The sequence below is a fragment of the Oncorhynchus tshawytscha genome, unplaced genomic scaffold (assembly GCF_018296145.1).
Source record: "Oncorhynchus tshawytscha isolate Ot180627B unplaced genomic scaffold, Otsh_v2.0 Un_contig_3970_pilon_pilon, whole genome shotgun sequence".
Lineage (NCBI taxonomy): Eukaryota > Metazoa > Chordata > Actinopteri > Salmoniformes > Salmonidae > Oncorhynchus > Oncorhynchus tshawytscha.
The window spans coordinates 62,961-83,356 of record NW_024609706.1 but is presented as its reverse complement, the minus strand read 5'-3'; the positions used below and the strand labels follow the sequence as shown (position 1 = coordinate 83,356).

The following is a 20,396-nucleotide window of genomic DNA, read 5'->3' as shown; positions in this document are numbered from 1 at the left end:
ATATCCCTTATATCTTCCCTATATTTCCCCTATAGCTCTCTTACAGTTGGAGTCGGAAGTTTACATACACTTAGGTTGGATTCATTAAAACTCGTTTTTCAACCACTCCACAAATTTCTTGTTAACAAACTATAGTTTTAGCAAGTCGGTTAGGACATCTACTTTGTGCATGTAAGTAATTTTTCCAACAATTGTTTACAGACAGATTATTTCACTTATAATTCACTGTATCACGATTCCAGTGCGTCAGAAGTTTACATTCACTAAGTTGACTGTACCTTTAAACAGCTTGGAAAATTCCAGAAAATGATGTCATGGCTTTAGAAGCTAATTGGAAGTGTACATGTGGATGTATTTCAAGGCCTACCTTCAAACTCAGTGCCTCTTTGCTTGACATCTTGGGAAAATCAAAAGAAATCAGCAAATACCTCAGGAAAAAAATCGTAGACCTCCACAAGTCTGGTTTATCCTTCGGAGCAATTTCCAAACACCTGAAGGTACCACGTTCATCTGCACAAACAATAGTACGCAAGTATAAACACCAAGGGACCATGCAGCCATCTAACCGCTCAGGAAGGAGATGCGTTCTGTCTCCTAGAGATTAACGTACTTTGGTGCGAAAAGTGCAAATCAATCCCAGAACAACAGCAAAGGACCTTGTGAAGATGCTGGAGGAAACCGGTACAAAAGTATCTATATCCACAGTAAAACAAGTCCTATATCGATATAACCTGAAAGGCCACTCAGCAAGGAAGAAGCCATTGCTCCAAAACAGCCATAAAAAAGCCAGACTACGGTTTGCAACTGCACATGGGGACAAAGATTGTACTTTTGGGGAAATGTCCTCTGGTCTGAAGAAACAAAAATGGAACTGTTGGCCATAAAAAAGTGGAAGGCTTGCAAGCCGAAGAACACCATCCCAACCGTGAAGCACAGGGGTGGCAGCATCATGTTGTGGGGGTGCTTTGCTGCAGGAGGGACTGGTGCAGTTCACAAAATAGATGGCATCATGAGGTAGGAAAATGATGTGGATATATTGAAGCAACATCTCAAGACATATGTCAGGAAGTTAAACATTGGTCGCAAATCCCCCACAACCTGTAATTGGACCAGTAAAAGTTGTATAGAGCCAAACAGACTGGGCCAAAAGAAAACTACTAGTATCCTAATTCTAACAAACAGTTGGAGGCTGAATGCCAAGACGCGTTATGCTGAAAAATAGATTTTTGAATCTTAAAAACATTAACCCCCATGCCTTGAAATCTCTCTTGCCCTATAGACATTTGGCCTGGATTATCCTCTAATGCCTGTGACCATATATGGTATTATAGTGTTTTTATGTATGCCTCCCCCCCCCTCCCCACACACCCATAAACACACAGAAAGAGAAATTCATTTTAATATCACCACCTTGTTTTGTCTAACCAAAAAGCCCTAAAGATTAAAGAGGTCCTTCAGCTCTGTTCAGACGGACAGGTCATCAGACAGGTCATCAGACAGGTCAGCTGCACTTTGGGGATTACTAACCCGTGGAGGAGGAGGGTGTGTGTGTGTGTGTGTGTGTGTGTGTGGTTCAGTCAGTGGAAAGAGGAATATAATATTGTTATTACTCTTTAAACAAAGAGCAGAGCGGAGGGAACAGTAATGATTATTTTCACTATTTATTCATGTGATTTTCTATGTTGTATTCTTCTCCTGGAGTCCTTTTCCTTTCTCATTTCCAGTGATTTATAGAGTTACACAAACATCTGTTCTTGAACGGCACATTTACAATGTTAATTACATTCATTTAAAAAGTCCCAATCAATTGAAGTCAAGTTATACAGTACATACTTAGATAATCTGTGATGAACTGTGCCCTAAAACAGTGTGTATCTGCGTATGTTAATCCTCAGATGGAGTCCTGGACCTCTCCACCAAGAAGGCCCACGGCACCGTCCTCAAAAACTCTCACAGTTACACCCTGTTGCCCACAGTGAAGGGGTAAGACACACACGCCACACACACGCACACACACACACACGCCACACACACACACACACACACACACACACACACACACACACACACACACACACACACACACACACACACACACACACACACCTCCGTTATAAATGATCATTGTAGTGATCAATGTGTTATTTCCCATTGGTTTCCAAGGTAATCACCTCTTGTTACGTTACGATGTCAAGGGTTTACAGCGTCGGAAGAGAACTAACCCTAATCCATTATCATTATGATTACAGTACCTACGTTTTATAAGTAACTAACCCTAATCCATTATCATTATGATTACAGTACCTACGTTTTATAAGTAACTAACCCTAATCCATTATCATTATGATTACAGTACCTACGTTTTATAAGTAACTAACCCTAATCCATTATCATTATGATTACAGTACCTAGGTATTTATAAGTAACTAACCCTAATCCATTATCATTATGATTACAGTACCTAGGTATTTATAAGTAACTAACCCTAATCCATTATCATTATGATTACAGTACCTACGTTTTATAAGTAACTAACCCTAATCCATTATCATTATGATTACAGTACCTACGTTTTATAAGTAACTAACCCTAATCCATTATCATTATGATTACAGTACCTACGTTTTATAAGTAACTAACCCTCATCCATTATCATTATGATTACAGTACCTACGTTTTATAAGTAACTAACCCTAATCCATTATCATTATGATTACAGTACCTAGGTATTTATAAGTAACTAACCCTCATCCATTATCATTATGATTACAGTACCTAGGTTTTAATTAGTAACTAACCCTCATCCATTATGATTACAGTACCTAGGTTTTATAACTAACTAACCCTCATCCATTATCATTATGATTACAGTACCTAGGTTTTATAAGTAACTAACCCTCATCCATTATGATTACAGTACCTAGGTATTTATAACCAACTAACCCTCATCCATTATCATTATGATTACAGTACCAGTGTTTTATAAGTAACTAACCCTAATCCATTATCATTATGATTACAGTACCTAGGTTTTATAAGTAACTAACCCTAATCATTATGATTACAGTACCTAGGTATTTATAAGTAACTAACCCTCATCCATTATGATTACAGTACCTAGGTTTTATAAGTAACTAACCCTAATCCATTATCATTATGATTACAGTACCTAGGTTTTATAAGTAACTAACCCTAATCCATTATCATTATGATTACAGTACCTAGGTTTTATAAGTAACTAACCCGAATCCATTATCATTATGATTACAGTACCTAGGTATTTATAACTAACCCTAATCCATTATCACTATGATTACAGTACCTAGGTATTTATAACTAACCCTAATCCATTATCACTATGATTACAGTACCTAGGTTTTATAAGTAACTAACCCTAATCCATTATCATTATGATTACAGTACCTAGGTTTTATAAGTAACTAACCCTAATCCATTATCATTATGATTACAGTACCTAGGTTTTATAAGTAACTAACCCGAATCCATTATCATTATGATTACAGTACCTAGGTATTTATAACTAACCCTAATCCATTATCACTATGATTACAGTACCTAGGTATTTATAACTAACCCTAATCCATTATCACTATGATTACAGTACCTAGGTTTTATAAGTAACTAACCCTAATCCATTATCATTATGATTACAGTACCTAGGTATTTATAACTAACCCTAATCCATTATCACTATGATTACAGTACCTAGGTTTTATAAGTAACTAACCCTCATCCATTATCATTATGATTACAGTACCTAGGTATTTATAACTAACCCTAATCCATTATCACTATGATTACAGTACCTAGGTTTTATAAGTAACTAAACCTAATCCATTATCATTATGATTACAGTACCTAGGTATTTATAACTAACCCTAATCCATTATCACTATGATTACAGTACCTAGGTTTTATAAGTAACTAACCCTCATCTGTAATCCGTATGATTACAGTACCTAGGTTTTATGAGTAACTAACCCTAATCCATTATCACTATGATTACAGTACCTAGGTTTTATAACTAACCCTCATCTGTAATCCGTATGATTACAGTACCTAGGTTTTATAAGTAACTAACCCTCATCCATTGTCATTATGAATACAGTACCTAGGTATTTATAACTAACCCGAATCCATTATCATTATGATTACAGTACCTAGGTTTTTATAAGTAACTAACCCTCATCCGTAATCGATTACAGTACCTAGGTTTTATAAGTATGTATTTATGCTATTTGGATGTAATTCTTCATGATCTAGGAGGTCAACGTTAGACTGCATCAAAGACCTCAGGGACTATTGGTTTTCCTGTTGCCTCTCTACTATATCCAGCTTTTATTTACTTACCCACATAGTCATGGTGGATGTTATTGATACCTGAGTGTTTTGCCTTCAAGTCATATTTGCATGATTAACACACCGTACAAACTTTGTTTTCCTGCTTTAAATTAGAATACATTACCTGTATAACTATGGAATAGACCTTGGAATGATTAGAACACACAGAAGGTCAAAGATGGATTTGAGCGGCTCGATACATGTTGACGCCCAAAGCGATATTGTATGGTGAGGGTGGTGTGTGTAATCTGTTGTAAGACACCTCGTTGGTGTATCAGAAGCAGCGTTGGTGGTTTGGGATTCACTAATGATCAGGTCATGTAATATTAACTAAAGAGAGGGATGAGGAACTGGATGTACCCTCCTCCCTCACTCCACCCCTCCTCCATCCACCCTCCTCCTTCGCTCCACACCTCCTCCATCCACCCTCCTCCCTCGCTCCACACCTCCATCCCTCCACACTTCCTCCGAGACCTCAGATATATTACCAAACACAGATCTCACTCATTTAGCTTACCCCTTTATTTTACAGTGTGAAAATTAACTTAGTATTTACTTACACAATCAAATTATAACAGTATCTTTAAAAAATATCATGACACCATAATAACCAATACATCAATAGTTTGTTAGTTTTAGTTTCATAACAGCAAACAAGTGCCACTAGTCACCATACACCATTAACCACCACTGTGTGCAGACTACAGTTGACTAAACACGTTTTTAGACATTTTTGCACATTTATTTTTTTAAAACAACTGAACTATCATATTTGCATAAGTATTCAGACCCTTTACTCAGTACTTTGTGAGGCACCTTTGGCAACGATTACAGCCTGGATTCTTCTTGGGTATGACGCTACAAGCTTGGCCACACCTGTATTTTGGGAGTTTCTCCCATTCAGTTATTTTCCAGTCTCTCCAGAGATGTTCGATCGGGTTCAAGTCCGGGCTCTGGCTGGGCCACTCAAGGACATTCAGACACTTGTCCCAAAGTCACTCCTGCATTGTCTTGGCTGTGTGCTTAAAGTCGTTGTCCTATTGGAAGGTGAACCTTTTCCCCATTCTGAGGTCCTGGGTGCTCTGGAGCAGGTTTTCATCAAGGATCTCTCTGTACTTTGCTCCGTTCATCTTTCCTCGATCCTGACCAGTGTCACAGTCCCTGCTTCACTGTTGGGATGGTGCCAGGTTGCCTCCAGACGTGATGCTTGTCATTCAGGCCAAAGAGCTGCAGAGATGGTTGTCCTTCTGGAAGGTTCTCCCATCTCCACAGAGGAGCTCTGTCAGAGTGACCATCGGGTTCTTGGTCACCTCCCTGACCAAGGCCCTTCTCCCCTGATTGCTCAGTTTGGCCTGGCGACCAGCTCTAGCAAGAGTCTTCTTGGTTCTAAACGTCTTCCATTTAAGAATGATGGAGGCCACTGTGGTCTTGCGGACCTTCAATGTGCAGAAATGTTTTGTTACCCTCCCCCAGATCTGTGCCTCGACACAATCTTGTCTCGGAGCTCTATGGACAATTCCTTCGACATATCAAGTTGTAGAAACATCGCAGGGATGATCAATGGAAACAGGATGCACCTGAGCTCAATTTTGAGTCCCATAGCAAAGGGTCTGCATACATATATAAATAAGGTATTTCTGTTGTTTATTTGTAATAAAAGTGGAAAAATTGCTGTAACACAATGTAAATAAAGTCAAGGGGTCTGAATACTTTCCTAATGCACTGTATATGGTGTAGACTATATGGTGTAGACTGTATGGTGTAGACTGTGGTGTAGACTGTGGTGTAGACTGTGTGGTGTAGACTAGACTATAAGGTGTAGACTATAAGGTGTAGACTGTATGGTGTAGACTGTGTGGTGTAGACTGTGGTGTAGACTGGACAAAATGGTGTAGACTAAGGTGTAGACTATTGTAGACTATAAGGTGTAGACTTGTAGACTATAAGGTGTAGATTATTGTAGACTATAAGGTGTAGATTATTGTAGACTATAAGGTGTAGATTATTGTAGACTATAAAGTGTAGATTATTGTAGACTATAAGGTGTAGATTATTGTAGACTATAAAGTGTAGATAATTGTAGACTATAAGGTGTAGACTATAGTAGACTATAAGGTGTAGACCATAGTAGACTATAAGGTGTAGACTATAAGGTGTAGACTATAAGGTGTAGACTATAAGGTGTAGACTATAAGGTGTAGACTATAAGGTGTAGACTATAAGGTGTAGACTATAAGGTGTAGACTATAAGGTGTAGACTATAAGGTGTAGACTATTGTAGACTATAAGGTGTAGACTATAAGGTGTAGACTATAAGGTGTAGACTATAAGGTGTAGACTATAAGGTGTAGACTATAAGGTGTAGACTATAAGGTGTACTATAAGGTGTAGACTATAAGGTGTAGACTATAAGGTGTAGACTATAAGGTGTAGACTATAAGGTGTAGACTATAAGGTGTAGACTATAAGGTGTAGACTATAGTAGACTATAAGGTGTAGACTATAGTAGACTATAAGGTGTAGACTATAAGGTGTAGACTATAAGGTGTAGACTATAGTAGACTATAAGGTGTAGACTATAAGGTGTAGACTATAAGGTGTAGACTATAAGGTGTAGACTATAAGGTGTAGACCATATAAGTATAAGGTGTAGACTATAAGGTGTAGACTATAAGGTGTAGACTATAAGGTGTAGACTATATGTAGACTATAAGGTGTAGGTGTAGACTATAAGGTGTAGACTATAAGGTGTAGACTATAAGGTGTAGACTATAAGGTGTAGACTATAGACTATAAGGTGTAGACTATAAGGTGTAGACTATAAGGTGTAGACTATAAGGTGTAGACTATAAGGTGTAGACTATAAGACTATAAGTGTAGACTATAAGGTGTAGACTATAAGGTGTAGACTATAAGGTGTAGACTAGACTATAAGGTGTAGACTATAAGGTGTAGACTATAGGTGTAGACTATAACTATAAGGTGTAGACTATAAGGTGTAGACTATAAGGTGTAGACTATAAGGTGTAGAGACTATATAGTAGAGACTATAAGGTGTAGACTATAAGGTGTAGACTATAAGGTGTAGACTATAAGTAGACTATAAGGTGTAGACTATAAGGTGTAGACTATAGGTGTAGACTATAAGGTGTAGACTATAGACTATAAGGTGTAGACTATAGGTGTAGACTATAAGGTATATAAGGTGTAGACTATAGTAGACTATAAGGTGTAGACTATAGTAGACTATAAGGTGTAGACTATAGTAGACTATAAGGTGTAGACTATAAGGTGTAGACTATAGTCGACTATAAGGTGTAGACTATAGTCGACTATAAGGTGTAGACTATAGTCGACTATAAGGTGTAGACTATAGTCGACTATAAGGTGTAGACTATAGTCGACTATAAGGTGTAGACTATAGTCAACTATAAGGTGTAGACTATAAGGTGTAGATTATTGTAGACTATAAGGTGTAGACTATAGTCGACTATAAGGTGTAGACTATAAGGTGTAGACTATAAGGTGTAGACTATTGTAGACTATAGGTGTAGATTATTGTAGACTATAAGGTGTAGACTATAGTAAACTATAAGGTGTAGACTATAAGGTGTAGACTATATGGTGCAGCCATCATTACTGTGAAACCACCTTCTAACTCCCTCATCAAGTGCATATATATATATATATATATAAACTACTTCATCAGGGATGTGTGTGTCATTATTTGACTTTTTGACATTTAGATAACAACCTCATCAGGGGTATGCATATACTGTATATACAGATGTCGGATCTTGATTTGAGCCAGTTTGCTACAGCAGGAAAATAATCCTGTAGCAACAGGAAATGTGAATTATTTTGTGGATTATAATTAATGGACATTTTTGTAGGGGTTGATACATTTTTCGTTAGGGGAAAATCAAGTCTGGAATTTCTAAGTGGAAATGACAAAATTCAGAATCCTTTTTAAAACTCAAATACACTACATGTTTGCAATTCTCAGCAACAAAAGAGTGATCAAATTAAGATCCAACGTCTGTACTTGTTTTGGACATATGCATGTCCATGTCCATATGTCCATAATATTTTTTCCTTCACAGGATTTGGTTGCTGACGTCCTCAGTGCTACGGCTCATTCACTATCTGTCTACACTTCCCCTTCCATTCTGATTGACATATCTATGGTCCTATTTAGAAGGTAGCATTGAGCTGTCACTCTGCTTGTCTGCGGGGGACTGGGATGTGTGCTTCCTGCTTAAAGGCTACTGTTGCTATGGTTACATACCGAACAGTACCCGACACCAAGGTTAGAAAAAAGTCACTTCTTTCTCAGGTAGTTCAGAAATAGAAACGTTAAGACCCGTCACGGAAATGTAATTTGGGAGCTTTAGCACGGGTTTCTTAGAAAACACTATGTTCTTTCTAGCCCGTATAGGAACAACTTTCAGGCCTGATTTCAGGCCAACATAATGGAAAGGAGAAAGGGAGCTCAAAAGGACAGATTCTCTAAAATAATAACGAGTGGAGTAAGAAAAAAAGAGCATCCTTGTGTCGCTCAACCCTTTTTGTGACCATTTCTATACGAGACATGCCAAGGTTAATTCTCGTTTAGCTGGGAACGAGACCTCTCTGCCGCCAACTCCAACCGCAGCCATTGTCTATTGTGTTGTCAGGTGAATTCTATGACACTGTTACTATGTACAGTTTATCCTATACCGGTAATTACAACCTGATCACAATGTGCTCCATTCTGCGCCCACAATACCTTCTCAGGCAAATGAGTCTCTATCCCAGGGAGGGATTGGTATTATGATCATGGTAATTGATGCTGTGTGTCCTTGATGTTTTCCCTCCTCTCATTGTCCTCACGGTATTTGTTAGTGTAGCAGACTGTGCGTGTGTGTTCTCTGTTTACTCAGTACATGGCTCTCTATCTCTTAAAACAGCAATAAGATTCAATAACATTTGAATCACTTTTTTTTTAACGTGGTAAAATAAAGTTGCTTGGTTGTTTTTGAACCAAATTGAATTTAGAATGTCCATGTAAATGGATAGTTACGCTTCATGCAAGACGGGGACAAAGAAACAACAAAGCATTGCAGTTCAGTTTAAATAAGTTTTCTCTGCGTGAAACAAAATTATTTGAATGAAATTGAGTTTGAAAAAGACGGACACTAAATTAAACGTTTGACATGATGTAAGTTAGCTCTAATTACCTATATAAACGTGACTCACTCTGTCACAACATGCATGTTCTACACATGGTCAAAAAAAATATAGGAAATTAGTGTTAATTGTCTCTTTCTCTCTGTGTCTCATGAGCACCTTAATTGTTGAAGATGGGAGCTAACGTGCTGTAATGAGTGGAACATAGCTCTGGCTACGTCCACTTTGCACAGTAAATATAATTCGTCAGACACCGATGCATCCCAAATAGCACCCCATTCCCTTTGTAGTGCACTACGGGCCCTGGTCAGAAGTAGTGTACTACATAGGGATTAGGGTGCCATTTGGGATGCAGGCAGCCACTCTCTCCCATGTGATGAGACCATATGGAACAGCTAACGAGTTATAATCCGTATGATGGCAACTACTTTGTCAAGCTGTCAAGATGTATAACTAGCTAATAGCCAACACAAGTTTACAGCCAAAACATTTTCTCAAATGGGCTTTAAGCTCAAATGTAATGAATTGAAATGGAGATTGAACGCCCACCCTCAAGCCAGGAAGTAAATAGAATTTCAAATACAGGTACTGTCTCTAAACTGAAGGGACCATATAAGTAGTTATTTGTGTCTATGCTATGTCTAGTAATCATGAAATTAAAGGGGCAGTTGAAACAATCACAAAGAGATTCTCCCCAACCCTGTTTCAGTAGAAAGCTTAGAAATGTAACCACTCTCAAATTCATAGACAGAGCTACAGATGTATGATCATAATTTGACCTACAGTGCATTGTTACGGTTTTCTTCCATCGAAAGAGAGTCGGACCAAAATGCAGCGTGGTTAATACGATACATGTTTAATGACGAATAAACACGACAATACAAAAACAACAAACGGACCGTGAAAACCTATACAGCCTATCTGGTGACAACTAACACAAAGACAGGAACAATCACCCACGAAACACTCAAAGAATATGGCTGCCTAAGTATGGTTCCCAATCAGAGACGACGAGAATCACCTGCCTCTGATTGAGAACCGCCTCAGGCAACCATAGACTTTGCTAGAACACCCCTCTAAGCCACAATCACAAAACCTATGAAAAACCCCCATACATAAACAACACAAAATAAACCCATGTCACACCCTGGCCTGACCAAATAAATATAGAAAACACAAAATACTAAGACCAAGGCGTGACATGCATTCGGAAAGTATTCAGACCCCCTGACATTTTCCACATTTTGTTACGTGGATCACATAATGTTTGTTCCTCATCAATGTACACACAATGCACACCCATAATCACAAAGGGAAAACAGGATTTTAAACATTTTTGGAAATTTATTAAAAATAAACAACATAAATACCTTATTTACATAATTATTCTTTGCTATGAGCTCAGATGCATCCTGTTTCCATTGATCATCCTTGAGATGTTTTTACAACTTGATTGGAGTCCATCTGTGGTAAATTCAATTGATTGGACATGATTTGGAAAGGCACACACCTGTCTATATAAGGTCCCACAGTTGACAGTGCATGTCAGAGCAAAAACCAAGCCATGTGGTCAAAGGAATTGTCCATAGAGCTCAGAGACAGGATTGTGTTGAGGCACAGATCTGGGGAAGGCTAACAAAACATGTCTGCAGCATTGAAAGTTCCCAAGAACACTGTGGCCTCCATCATTCTTAAATGGGAGAAGTTTGGAACCACTAAGACCACTAAAACTGAGCAATCGGGGGAGAAGGACCTTGGTCAGGTAGGTGACCAAGAACCCGATGGTCACTCTGACAGAGCTCCAGAGTTCCCCTGTGGAGATGGGAAAACCTTCCAGAAGGACAACCATCTCTGCAGCACTCCACCAATCAGGCCTTTATGGTAGAGTGGCCAGACAGAAGCCACTGCTCCGTAAAAGGCACATGACAGCCCACTTGGAGTTTGCCAAAAGGCACCTAAAGCACTCTCAGACCATGAGAAACAAGATTCTCCGGTCTGATGGAACCAAGATTGAACTCTTTGGCCTGAATGTCAAGCGTCACACCCAGAGGAAACCTGGCACCATCCCTACGGTGAAGCATGGTGGTGGCAGGATCATGCTGTGTGGGATGTTTTTCAGCAGCAGGAACTAGGAGATTAGTCAGGATCGAGGGAAAGATGAACGGAGCAAAGTACAGAGAGATCCTTGATGAAAACCTGCTCCAGAGCACCCAGGACCCAGGATGACCCTAAGCAGACAGGCAAGACAATGCAGGAGTGGCTTTGGGACAAGTCTCTGAATGTCCTTGAGTGGCCCAGCCAGAGCCCGGACTTGAACCCAATCAAACATCTCTGGAGAGACCTGAAAATGGCTGTGCAGTGACACACCCCATCCAACCTGACAGATCTTGAGAGGATCTGCAGAGAAGAATGGGAGAAACTCCCCAAATACAGGTGTTCCAAGATTGTAGCGTCATACCCAAGACGACTCAAGGCTGTAATCGCTGCCAAAGGTGCTTCAACAAAGTACTGAGTAAAGGGTCTGAATACTTATGTAAATGTAATATTTCAGTTTATTATGCTTTCCGAAAGCACTGTATATTTGCAGAAAAATTCTCAGCAAAAAAAGAGTGATCAAATTAAGATCCTACATCTGTATGGATGCACGGACTGACCATCCATGATATCAGACTTATCATTTTATGCATGTTTCGAGGCCATGTAGTGTTTGTTTACATTTCTTTTTTTTTACAAACATGGGAGTATTACAAGCTTACATTTTGGGTTCTGATGGGGTACAATTATCCTGATGAGGCATTTTATAAATGATATTCTTCAAGAATCAGTGGGTACCTCTAATTCAGGAGTCCAGAAATGGATGTAGCAACTGCAGATTGCCCCTTTAAAGTGTGGGAGATGAATTTATCATTTAGATGTTGCATGTTTACTGTTACATGTTTACTGTTATACGTTTACTGCCGAAGAGTTTTGCTGAAAAAACCCCCTAAACAATGACATATTATGGAAGAAAGTTCAACTTTAAAAACACAAGGTAATACTTTTTGTTTGCTGGCATTAACAGTCAGCAGTGTAGAGTAGTGTAATTTTAATGTGTAGTTTTTGGTTCATTACAATTCGACTGATTTGAGTACTTCCAAGTTAACACCCCTCTCTTCTCTTTTCCCTCCAATCAGGCGTGCCCTGAGAGTTGAGCGCTCCTTTCGGGACGTGGAGGACGATGACATGCTGCCGAGAAGCTTACAGGACGGGCTGAGGGACAGCTACGTCAGTTCCGCCCCCCTCAAGCCCCCATTGGCCCATTCGCTGCTTATAAAGGAGGAGCTCCTCAGCCAGAAGCAGCGCCTCCTCGGCCAGCCTCCGGCTCTCTCATTGGCTAGTCTGGAGGCTGCGGGGCTTCTCAACCACGGGAACAAAGGGAACCACGTGGAGCCCCACCCCCTCCTGGCACGGGACGGCTCTCCGTGGGGTTCCTCCAGTGGTAAAGCCCACCACCACCAACTGGACAGCCTGCTGAGGCTGAAGCAGGCCAGCGCCATCCTCTCAGACCTCCAAGACCTGCCTCTGTTCTTGGACAACCACCACCACGGGGCGTTCTCCTCCAAGAGCTCCTCGGGAGGTGGCCTCCGCCACCACCATGGCTCCACCAAGACCCACCACGAGGTGGTGGTGAAGAGGGAGCCGGGAGGCCACCACTCCCCGCCCGTGGACCTGAAGATCCCCCAGGTGAGGGGCATGGACCTGTCATGGGACTCCCACGCCTCAGACCTGTACGGGTACGGGGCCATGGTGTTGGGCGCCGGGGGCCACGGTGGGGTGGAGAATGCTTTGAGCAGGAAGCTGAGGGTCATCCTGCCCAAGCAGAACCGGCGTGCCGGTAGCCTGAGAGGCAGCCTGGGAGGTTTTCTGGATGGGGCGGCAGACTACTGGAGCTCCGACGTGGATCAGGGGACCTCCGGGCAACCATACCCGACCTCCGACCCCGAGGGCGACCCGTGCTCTAAGCAGCCCAGGAAGAAGAGGGGGCGCTACCGACAGTACAACAGCCAGATCTTAGAAGAGGCCATCGGCATGGTGATGGGCGGGAAGATGAGCGTATCCAAGGCCCAGAACATGTACGGGATCCCTCACAGCACACTGGAGTACAAGGTGAAGGAGCGACTGGGCACACTGAAGAACCCTCCTAAGAAGAAGCTCAAATTGACCTTGAGGATGGGAGGACAGGATTCCGCCGCCGAGTCAGAGACTACACCAACCGCGACGCCGCGAGAGGTTGCGCCACCGGAGGCCGCCGATCTGAACCACGAGCAAAAAATGAAAATGGAATTTGAAGATTAACTGAGAAACAACGATGACGACGAATCCTCCCTTTCCTTATACATGTATAAAAACATCTTAACATTAAGACTAAAGTAATTGGAAACAAATGGAGCTTTATTTGTGCCAATTTACTGTTGCAGTATCTGGGTGAGCACAAGCGCAGGGATATGAGGAGGATTCTAAAACAAGCTGGAGATGAAAACTAAACCAATCGGCTGGTTCTGCGGTTGTCGTTTTGACACTGCACATTTGTTTAGCTTTTATATCAAGCGGCGAAACAAATGCGTCAAAAGCCACGAGTGACGTGACAGTTATTAATTACAGTTTGTAAAGCATGTTGATTATCCCCCCCAAAACCCTAACTCCCCCTATTCTGAACTTGATACACTGACCCTGCATTGCTTTTAAATGCAGTCTGGGCTGCGGAATATCTCAACTGTGGGAAAAATTAGAGGGGGTTAAAAATGAACCCTTTTGAACAAACTATTATGGTCCCCCCCTCTCTCATTTAAGTACTAGTACCAATTGGTAAGTGAACTGTCTCCTATGTTTTGAACCAACTCTAAAACTAGTAACGTCACAGGAAGCTCTCTCACCAGGAAGCTGAATCAAAACCGCATTATTTCTATCGCCAGGTAGCCATTTCTCTTTAACAAACGCAAAACTTTCTTTCCTCCTTCGATATTCTGCTACTCTTTAAAAGTGAACGAAAGCAACATTGGCCGTGTCCTTTTTAAGGTAAAGACACAAAATAGTCAATCAGGGATGCATGTTCGTAAGTTTTAGTAAATAACTACTAACTTTTAGAATATTTTTTTTGTTTTGTTTTATCTTCTTTTGTTTGGCTTTCTTTTGCACTACACTTTCAGTCTGGCGCTCACCGGCGCCGCCCAGTGGTGACAGACCAGGTTACCTCGGCATTGCTGTCCTAGCATCATGCACTTAAGGTCTGTCATAATCCCCGGCCAACTGCGCTCCAGGTACAAGTTACCCGTAGCCACAGATCTAGGATCAGTTTACCCTGCCTTAACAATTAGGGGGGAAACCTCAAAACTGACCTGAGATCAGCATGTAGGGGCAATTTTATATCTCTGCTGCTCTCCTGGAGAGAGCTCCTCAACCTCAACGGTGGTAGGTAAATGTTGCCTCTAACCACTGGTCCATAGTCAGATGTCTTTTTTATCCCCTTATTGCTAAGGTTTGGATTGGGGCTTGGTGATCTGATCCTAGTTCAGTGGTTGAGCGCAACTTCTACCTCAAGCACCTGCAACAAGTGAATCTGTTCCCAATCCCGATCCTAGGGAGCTGTAGCCATCTCTGGTTTTCATTCCAATCAACGACCTCATGCATATGCGCTCAGCTAATTAGTGGGCGGGGTTCTCCTAACACTATGACATCACATGGAGTGATAACCACATGCATTGTAGCTCTCCAAGACCAAGAAGTGGAAACATTGCTGCTACAACTATATTATCCTGTACTGAGCGAAGGTTTTACCAGCCTTACTGTCTCTAAACACTAAACATTTCATAAAGTTTTCTGTTTTAGAATTCTAACTAAGTAAAAGCTTCTTAGTTGATGAGTTTTGAAATGGCTCCTCTCCCATGTGGTTTTAAAATGTTCAAAGGCAGTTTATTACGACAATGTGCATTTATACTTGGGGGGGGCATTTAACAGTGAGAGGGGATGTGTTCGGTTGGGAGGGATTAGGGGATAATATAATATAAATTATTATGATGACACTGAACTTAAAGCCAATCCGCATTTCTGGATGATTTTGTTCCTCATTTTTAACTCAGGGTACCTGAGACGGGAATCTCTTGACGAAGCCATGATTCTAAAACACGGACGTGTTTCCTTTATCCTGCAGGACCTAAAAGTGAAGGGCAGGACATGACTTCTCTCACTCTGCTACTTCTGACGGGGGGCGGAGCTTACAGCCCGGCTGGGTGGGTGTGGCTTAGCAGTGCCACGCCCTGTAGACCGTGGTGAATCATGAAGAAGGTAACACAAACTAAAACAGTGAAGAGGGTGTGAGGAGAAGTTTGGAAATTAAACGTCTGAAAATAGCACCTTTTTTTTTTGACCGCGTGAGAGAGAGGAAGATATTGTAGCTCTTTTTTAGAGAGATGGGGATGGGTTTGGATGGGAGGAAGAGAGCTGATTAGAGGAGGGTAAAGGATGGCCAGAAAGCATAAAGAGAGAAAAAAAAGCTTTAGTGTCTGAAAGACTTTTAGAGAGCTGCAGCTTGGACCTAAACATATTCTGTTTCCTCTATTACCTCCTCAGTACCCTGGTTGATGCTTGAATTTGTCAGATTTCGTGTAGTGTAGTTGTCATATCTGGTTCCTGCCCCGCAGCCCTCCTGCCAAACCAGGCGGAAACTATCTTATCTGTCGTCATGTTTTGTCAGGGGAAAGAAAAAAACCATCCTTCTGAGAAAATGTTTTTAGAAAAGATGCTCTCGTTTTTTTTGTGTGTTGGGGGCAAAAAAAAAAAGACAAAGGAAAAATAAAAATAAAAATGTTTTTTAAATGTTTTTAAAGCCCTCTCTTGCTCTGCTGTAGTAAACGTTGCTGTTCGCTCTAAACACTGCCTGGTGCTCACCCAGTCTGTGAGATTATTCATGAAATTGTACTTAGAAAACATCTCCGTCATGTCAACACTGATGAAATGAACATTCACTCCTTGAAATGTCCTGTACATTTTATTTATTTCATTTTGTATTTTATTTTCTTCTACAAAATGGCATGCACCAATCCGTTCTGGGTGATTTGGGAATTCTTAGATAGGAGCTTACATCTGCAAAGTATAGACTACTTTATGAGTGTTGTACCAAGCGATTCATGCTCTAGTGTATTCTAAATGAGTGAATAATTGGTATATAATTGTTATAATTATATTCAAACCCCTAATGAACAATCTTACCTTGCCCTGTTCTGATAGATTGGTCTTGGACTTCGACCCTCCCTCCCATGGCTTGATTGGCAGTTATGCGTAGCCGATGGGAACAATGTAATCCCTTTATGATGACCTCTGTAGGAACACAAGGTCAGGGGTCATGCATGAAATGCGTTCAACACTTAGACAATGCAGAGTATTTCAAGTGTCTAATTGGTTACTTGTCCCATCCAATCAGAAGACCAAATATAGTCCAGCAATGACTTATATGAGATTGATATTTTGACTTAAGTTCTGAGTAAAGCACTTATTGTGTAGCCTTTTACCTTTCAAGGCATGATTACTAATTCATTTAGCTTAGATGTGAATGCCATTTGACAAGAAAAAACACCACTTAAAATATAGTGTGGAATTGTGTTTTAAACTTTGTTTTTCTCCTAAACTTGCGAGTTATTATGAAGTATGACAAAAATGTGCCCCTTAGCGCTTCTGTCACGTTATGCATGTGAGCATGAAAAATGATGCTGGTGGGAAATGTGTATAACCTGTACAATTGGTATTTACTTATCATGACATGTAGCACTGACTGAGATGCGTGTCTAAATTCCTACATTCAGCACTTAGATAGGTCCTGAAACCCTTGAGGGGATTCCTACATTCAGCACTTAGGTAGGTCCTGAAACCCTTGAGGGGATTCCTACATTCAGCACTTAGGTAGATCCTGAAACCCTTGAGGGGATTCCTACATTCAGCACTTAGATAGGTCCTGAAACCCTTGAGGGGATTCCTACATTCAGCACTTAGGTAGATCCTGAGACGGGATTCCTGAAGGGCCAAGAATTTCCACATACATTATTTATGAAAACTATAAATCTATGTATTTATCATTGGGCAATCAAAAAAGAACATGCTAGTGGTTCCCGAAGATGAGGATGTTGATTATGGCAGCCCCCCGTACCTCTCTGATTCAGAGGGGTTGGGTTAAATGCAGAAGACACATTTCAGTTGAAGGCATTCAGTTGTACAACTGACTAGGTATCCCCCTTCCCCTTCATCAGTCGTATCTAATCTACTGAGGTGCATTGCCATTTGGGCTTTATTTCATGTTTGTATGAATATTTTTGGGGTTCAGTTGTTTAGTTATGCCACTTGGGTTAACGGATCCCCCTGTCTGAAAAAGTCCTCCTCCTTAACACGACTGAGTCTCGCCTCTTTTACAGAGAGGTTTCACACTTCTAATTATTTATATACACTCAGATAATGAATGTAATAAACCGACATGAATCTCCCCCTCACACAAAAAAAATATCTGAAAAAAAAAACAATGACACTGTCAGTTTTGGGGGGAAACAGACTGTTTCATTTCTTTCTCCATCGTCTGCTTGTATTTGACTAGTGTTTTTCTGCCGTGGGTATCTGTAGCCTTCAGTATTGTACCTCTCAGGATAAAGTTGACGGGAGGGGCAGCAATATTAGTCAGTCGGGGGATGACGCAGACTTAACTACCTGTATTAGATTAAATATATACAACACCTATATTATATATTGACCTGGCTCAGCTGTGTCCAAGTGCTGTACCTCAACCTGCACTTTGTATCCCTCTCAGGGAAGCCTGAAAGAAAGAAGGGATAGTTGATACTCTGGGAAATATAGGCCCCTCCTTTTTCTTTTGCTCTCGTCTTTTACAAGAGGAGCTAGGAGTATGTGACGGACAGCTTATTAGTCGAGTTCGTTTTTTTTTACTGTAACATCACTCCAGGTTAAACTTCTTCATGGGGATTTGAGTTTATTACAGAGATGAGACAGAGACACAGTCGGTCAGAGACCTAGAGGGGAGAATGTGACGGACAGCTTATGAGACAGAGACACAGTCGGTCAGAGACCTAGAGGGGAGAATGTGTCAGACAGGTGGAAATGTTAACCTTCTGAATCTGTCTTATTATTATTATTATTATTATTATTATTATTATTATTAACTTGTTTTAAACTGCATTCCAAAACAAATCATTGTACCTTTTTATATAAATGAAAATAGCTATATACATATGAATATATATTTAATTTACTGTTTTACATCTTCAGGTAAATTGATGGATTTCTTTTCATTCTGATGTGAGATTGTAAACAAACATGGAGAGAAAAAAAAAGAAATGCAGAACAGAACTAACCTCAATTTCTAGATACCATGTGACGTGCCATTTTTGTCTCGAGTGGCACGTGATACCTTTCAAGAAAAAATCTAAACAGACTTCTGTGAATTGCCATTTTGCTTGTTGTTATGAAGTGTTGTTGATTATTCCTCCATGCTGCATATCCTGTTGTCATGACGCCTCAGGTCCACCCACTTCAAAGCAGCTGATTGTACACTAACTAGCAACACAAATCAGGACTTTTATTAAAGTAAAAGTGTTTTAGTACTCTTTTAGTACACTTTCTTGTGTTTCCAGATTTCTTAGATGGGACTGACGGAAGCACTTTTTAAATTATTATTGTTATTATTATATGGTGGGTTTTATCATTATACTTGTTATTATTATATGGTGTTTTTTTCATGTTTTCTTAATTTTTAAAGAAAATATAAATTCTTATAGCTACTAAACCGAACCCAGGTCTTTCTGAATGCAACACTACTGTATTAACTAGCACACTCAGCCTTGGAAGCACATACCATACACACTGTAACTACACCCCCCCATACATACTGTAACTACACCCCATACATACTGTAACTACACCCCATACACACTGTAACTACACCCCATACATACACCCCATACATACTGTAACTATACCCCATACACACTGTAACTACACCCCATACATACTGTAACTACACCCCATACATACTGTAACTGCACACCATACATACACCCCATACATACTGTAACTATACCCCATACATACTGTAGCTACACCCCATACATACTGTAACTACACCCCATACATACTGTAACTGCACACCATACATACTGTAACTGCACACCATACATACTGTAACTACACCCCATACATACTGTAACTACACACCCCATACATACTGTAACTACACACCATACACATACATACTGTAACTACACCCCATACATACTGTAACTGCACCCCATACATACTGTAACTACACCCCATACATACTGTAACTACACACCATACATACTGTAACTGCACACCATACATACTGTAACTAAACCCCATACATACTGTAACTACATACATACTGTAACTACACATACACATACTGTAACTACACCCCATACATACTGTAACTGCACACCATACATACATGTAACATACTGTAACTACACCCATACATACTGTAACTGCACACCATACATACTGTAACTGCACACCATACATACTGTAACTACACCCCATACATACTGTAACTACACCCCATACATACTGTAACTACACCCCATACACCCCATACATACTGTAACTACACCCCATACATACTGTAACTACCCCCATACATACTGTAACTACACCCCATACGTACTGTAACTATACCCCATACATACTGTAACTACACCCCATACATACTGTAACTACACCCCATACATACTGTAACTACACCCCATACATATACTGTAACTATACCCCCCATACATACTGTAACTACACCCCATACATACTGTAACTACACCCCA

At 40.5% G+C, this 20,396-nt stretch overlaps 1 protein-coding gene and 1 long non-coding RNA gene across 3 annotated transcripts in view; both read left to right on the top strand.

Annotated features, from left to right (window-relative positions):
- The window catches only part of lcor (ligand dependent nuclear receptor corepressor), an 89,103-nt gene extending 73,634 nt beyond the window's left edge, over window positions 1-15,469 (top strand). For both annotated transcript variants that reach the window (XM_042317134.1, XM_042317133.1), the window contains exons 6-7: window positions 1,896-1,983; window positions 12,705-15,469. In XM_042317134.1, the coding sequence (XP_042173068.1) occupies window positions 1,896-1,983; window positions 12,705-13,866 (1,250 nt within the window). In that variant the 3' untranslated portion in view covers window positions 13,867-15,469. The remainder of the gene's footprint in view (window positions 1-1,895; window positions 1,984-12,704) is intronic.
- Window positions 15,470-15,478: 9 nt separating this feature from the next.
- On the top strand, window positions 15,479-19,348 carry LOC121845595. Its single transcript, XR_006082629.1, has 2 exons — window positions 15,479-17,418; window positions 17,554-19,348. It is a non-coding gene; the product is annotated as an uncharacterized LOC121845595 (long non-coding RNA).
- The last annotated feature ends 1,048 nt before the right edge of the window (window positions 19,349-20,396 follow it).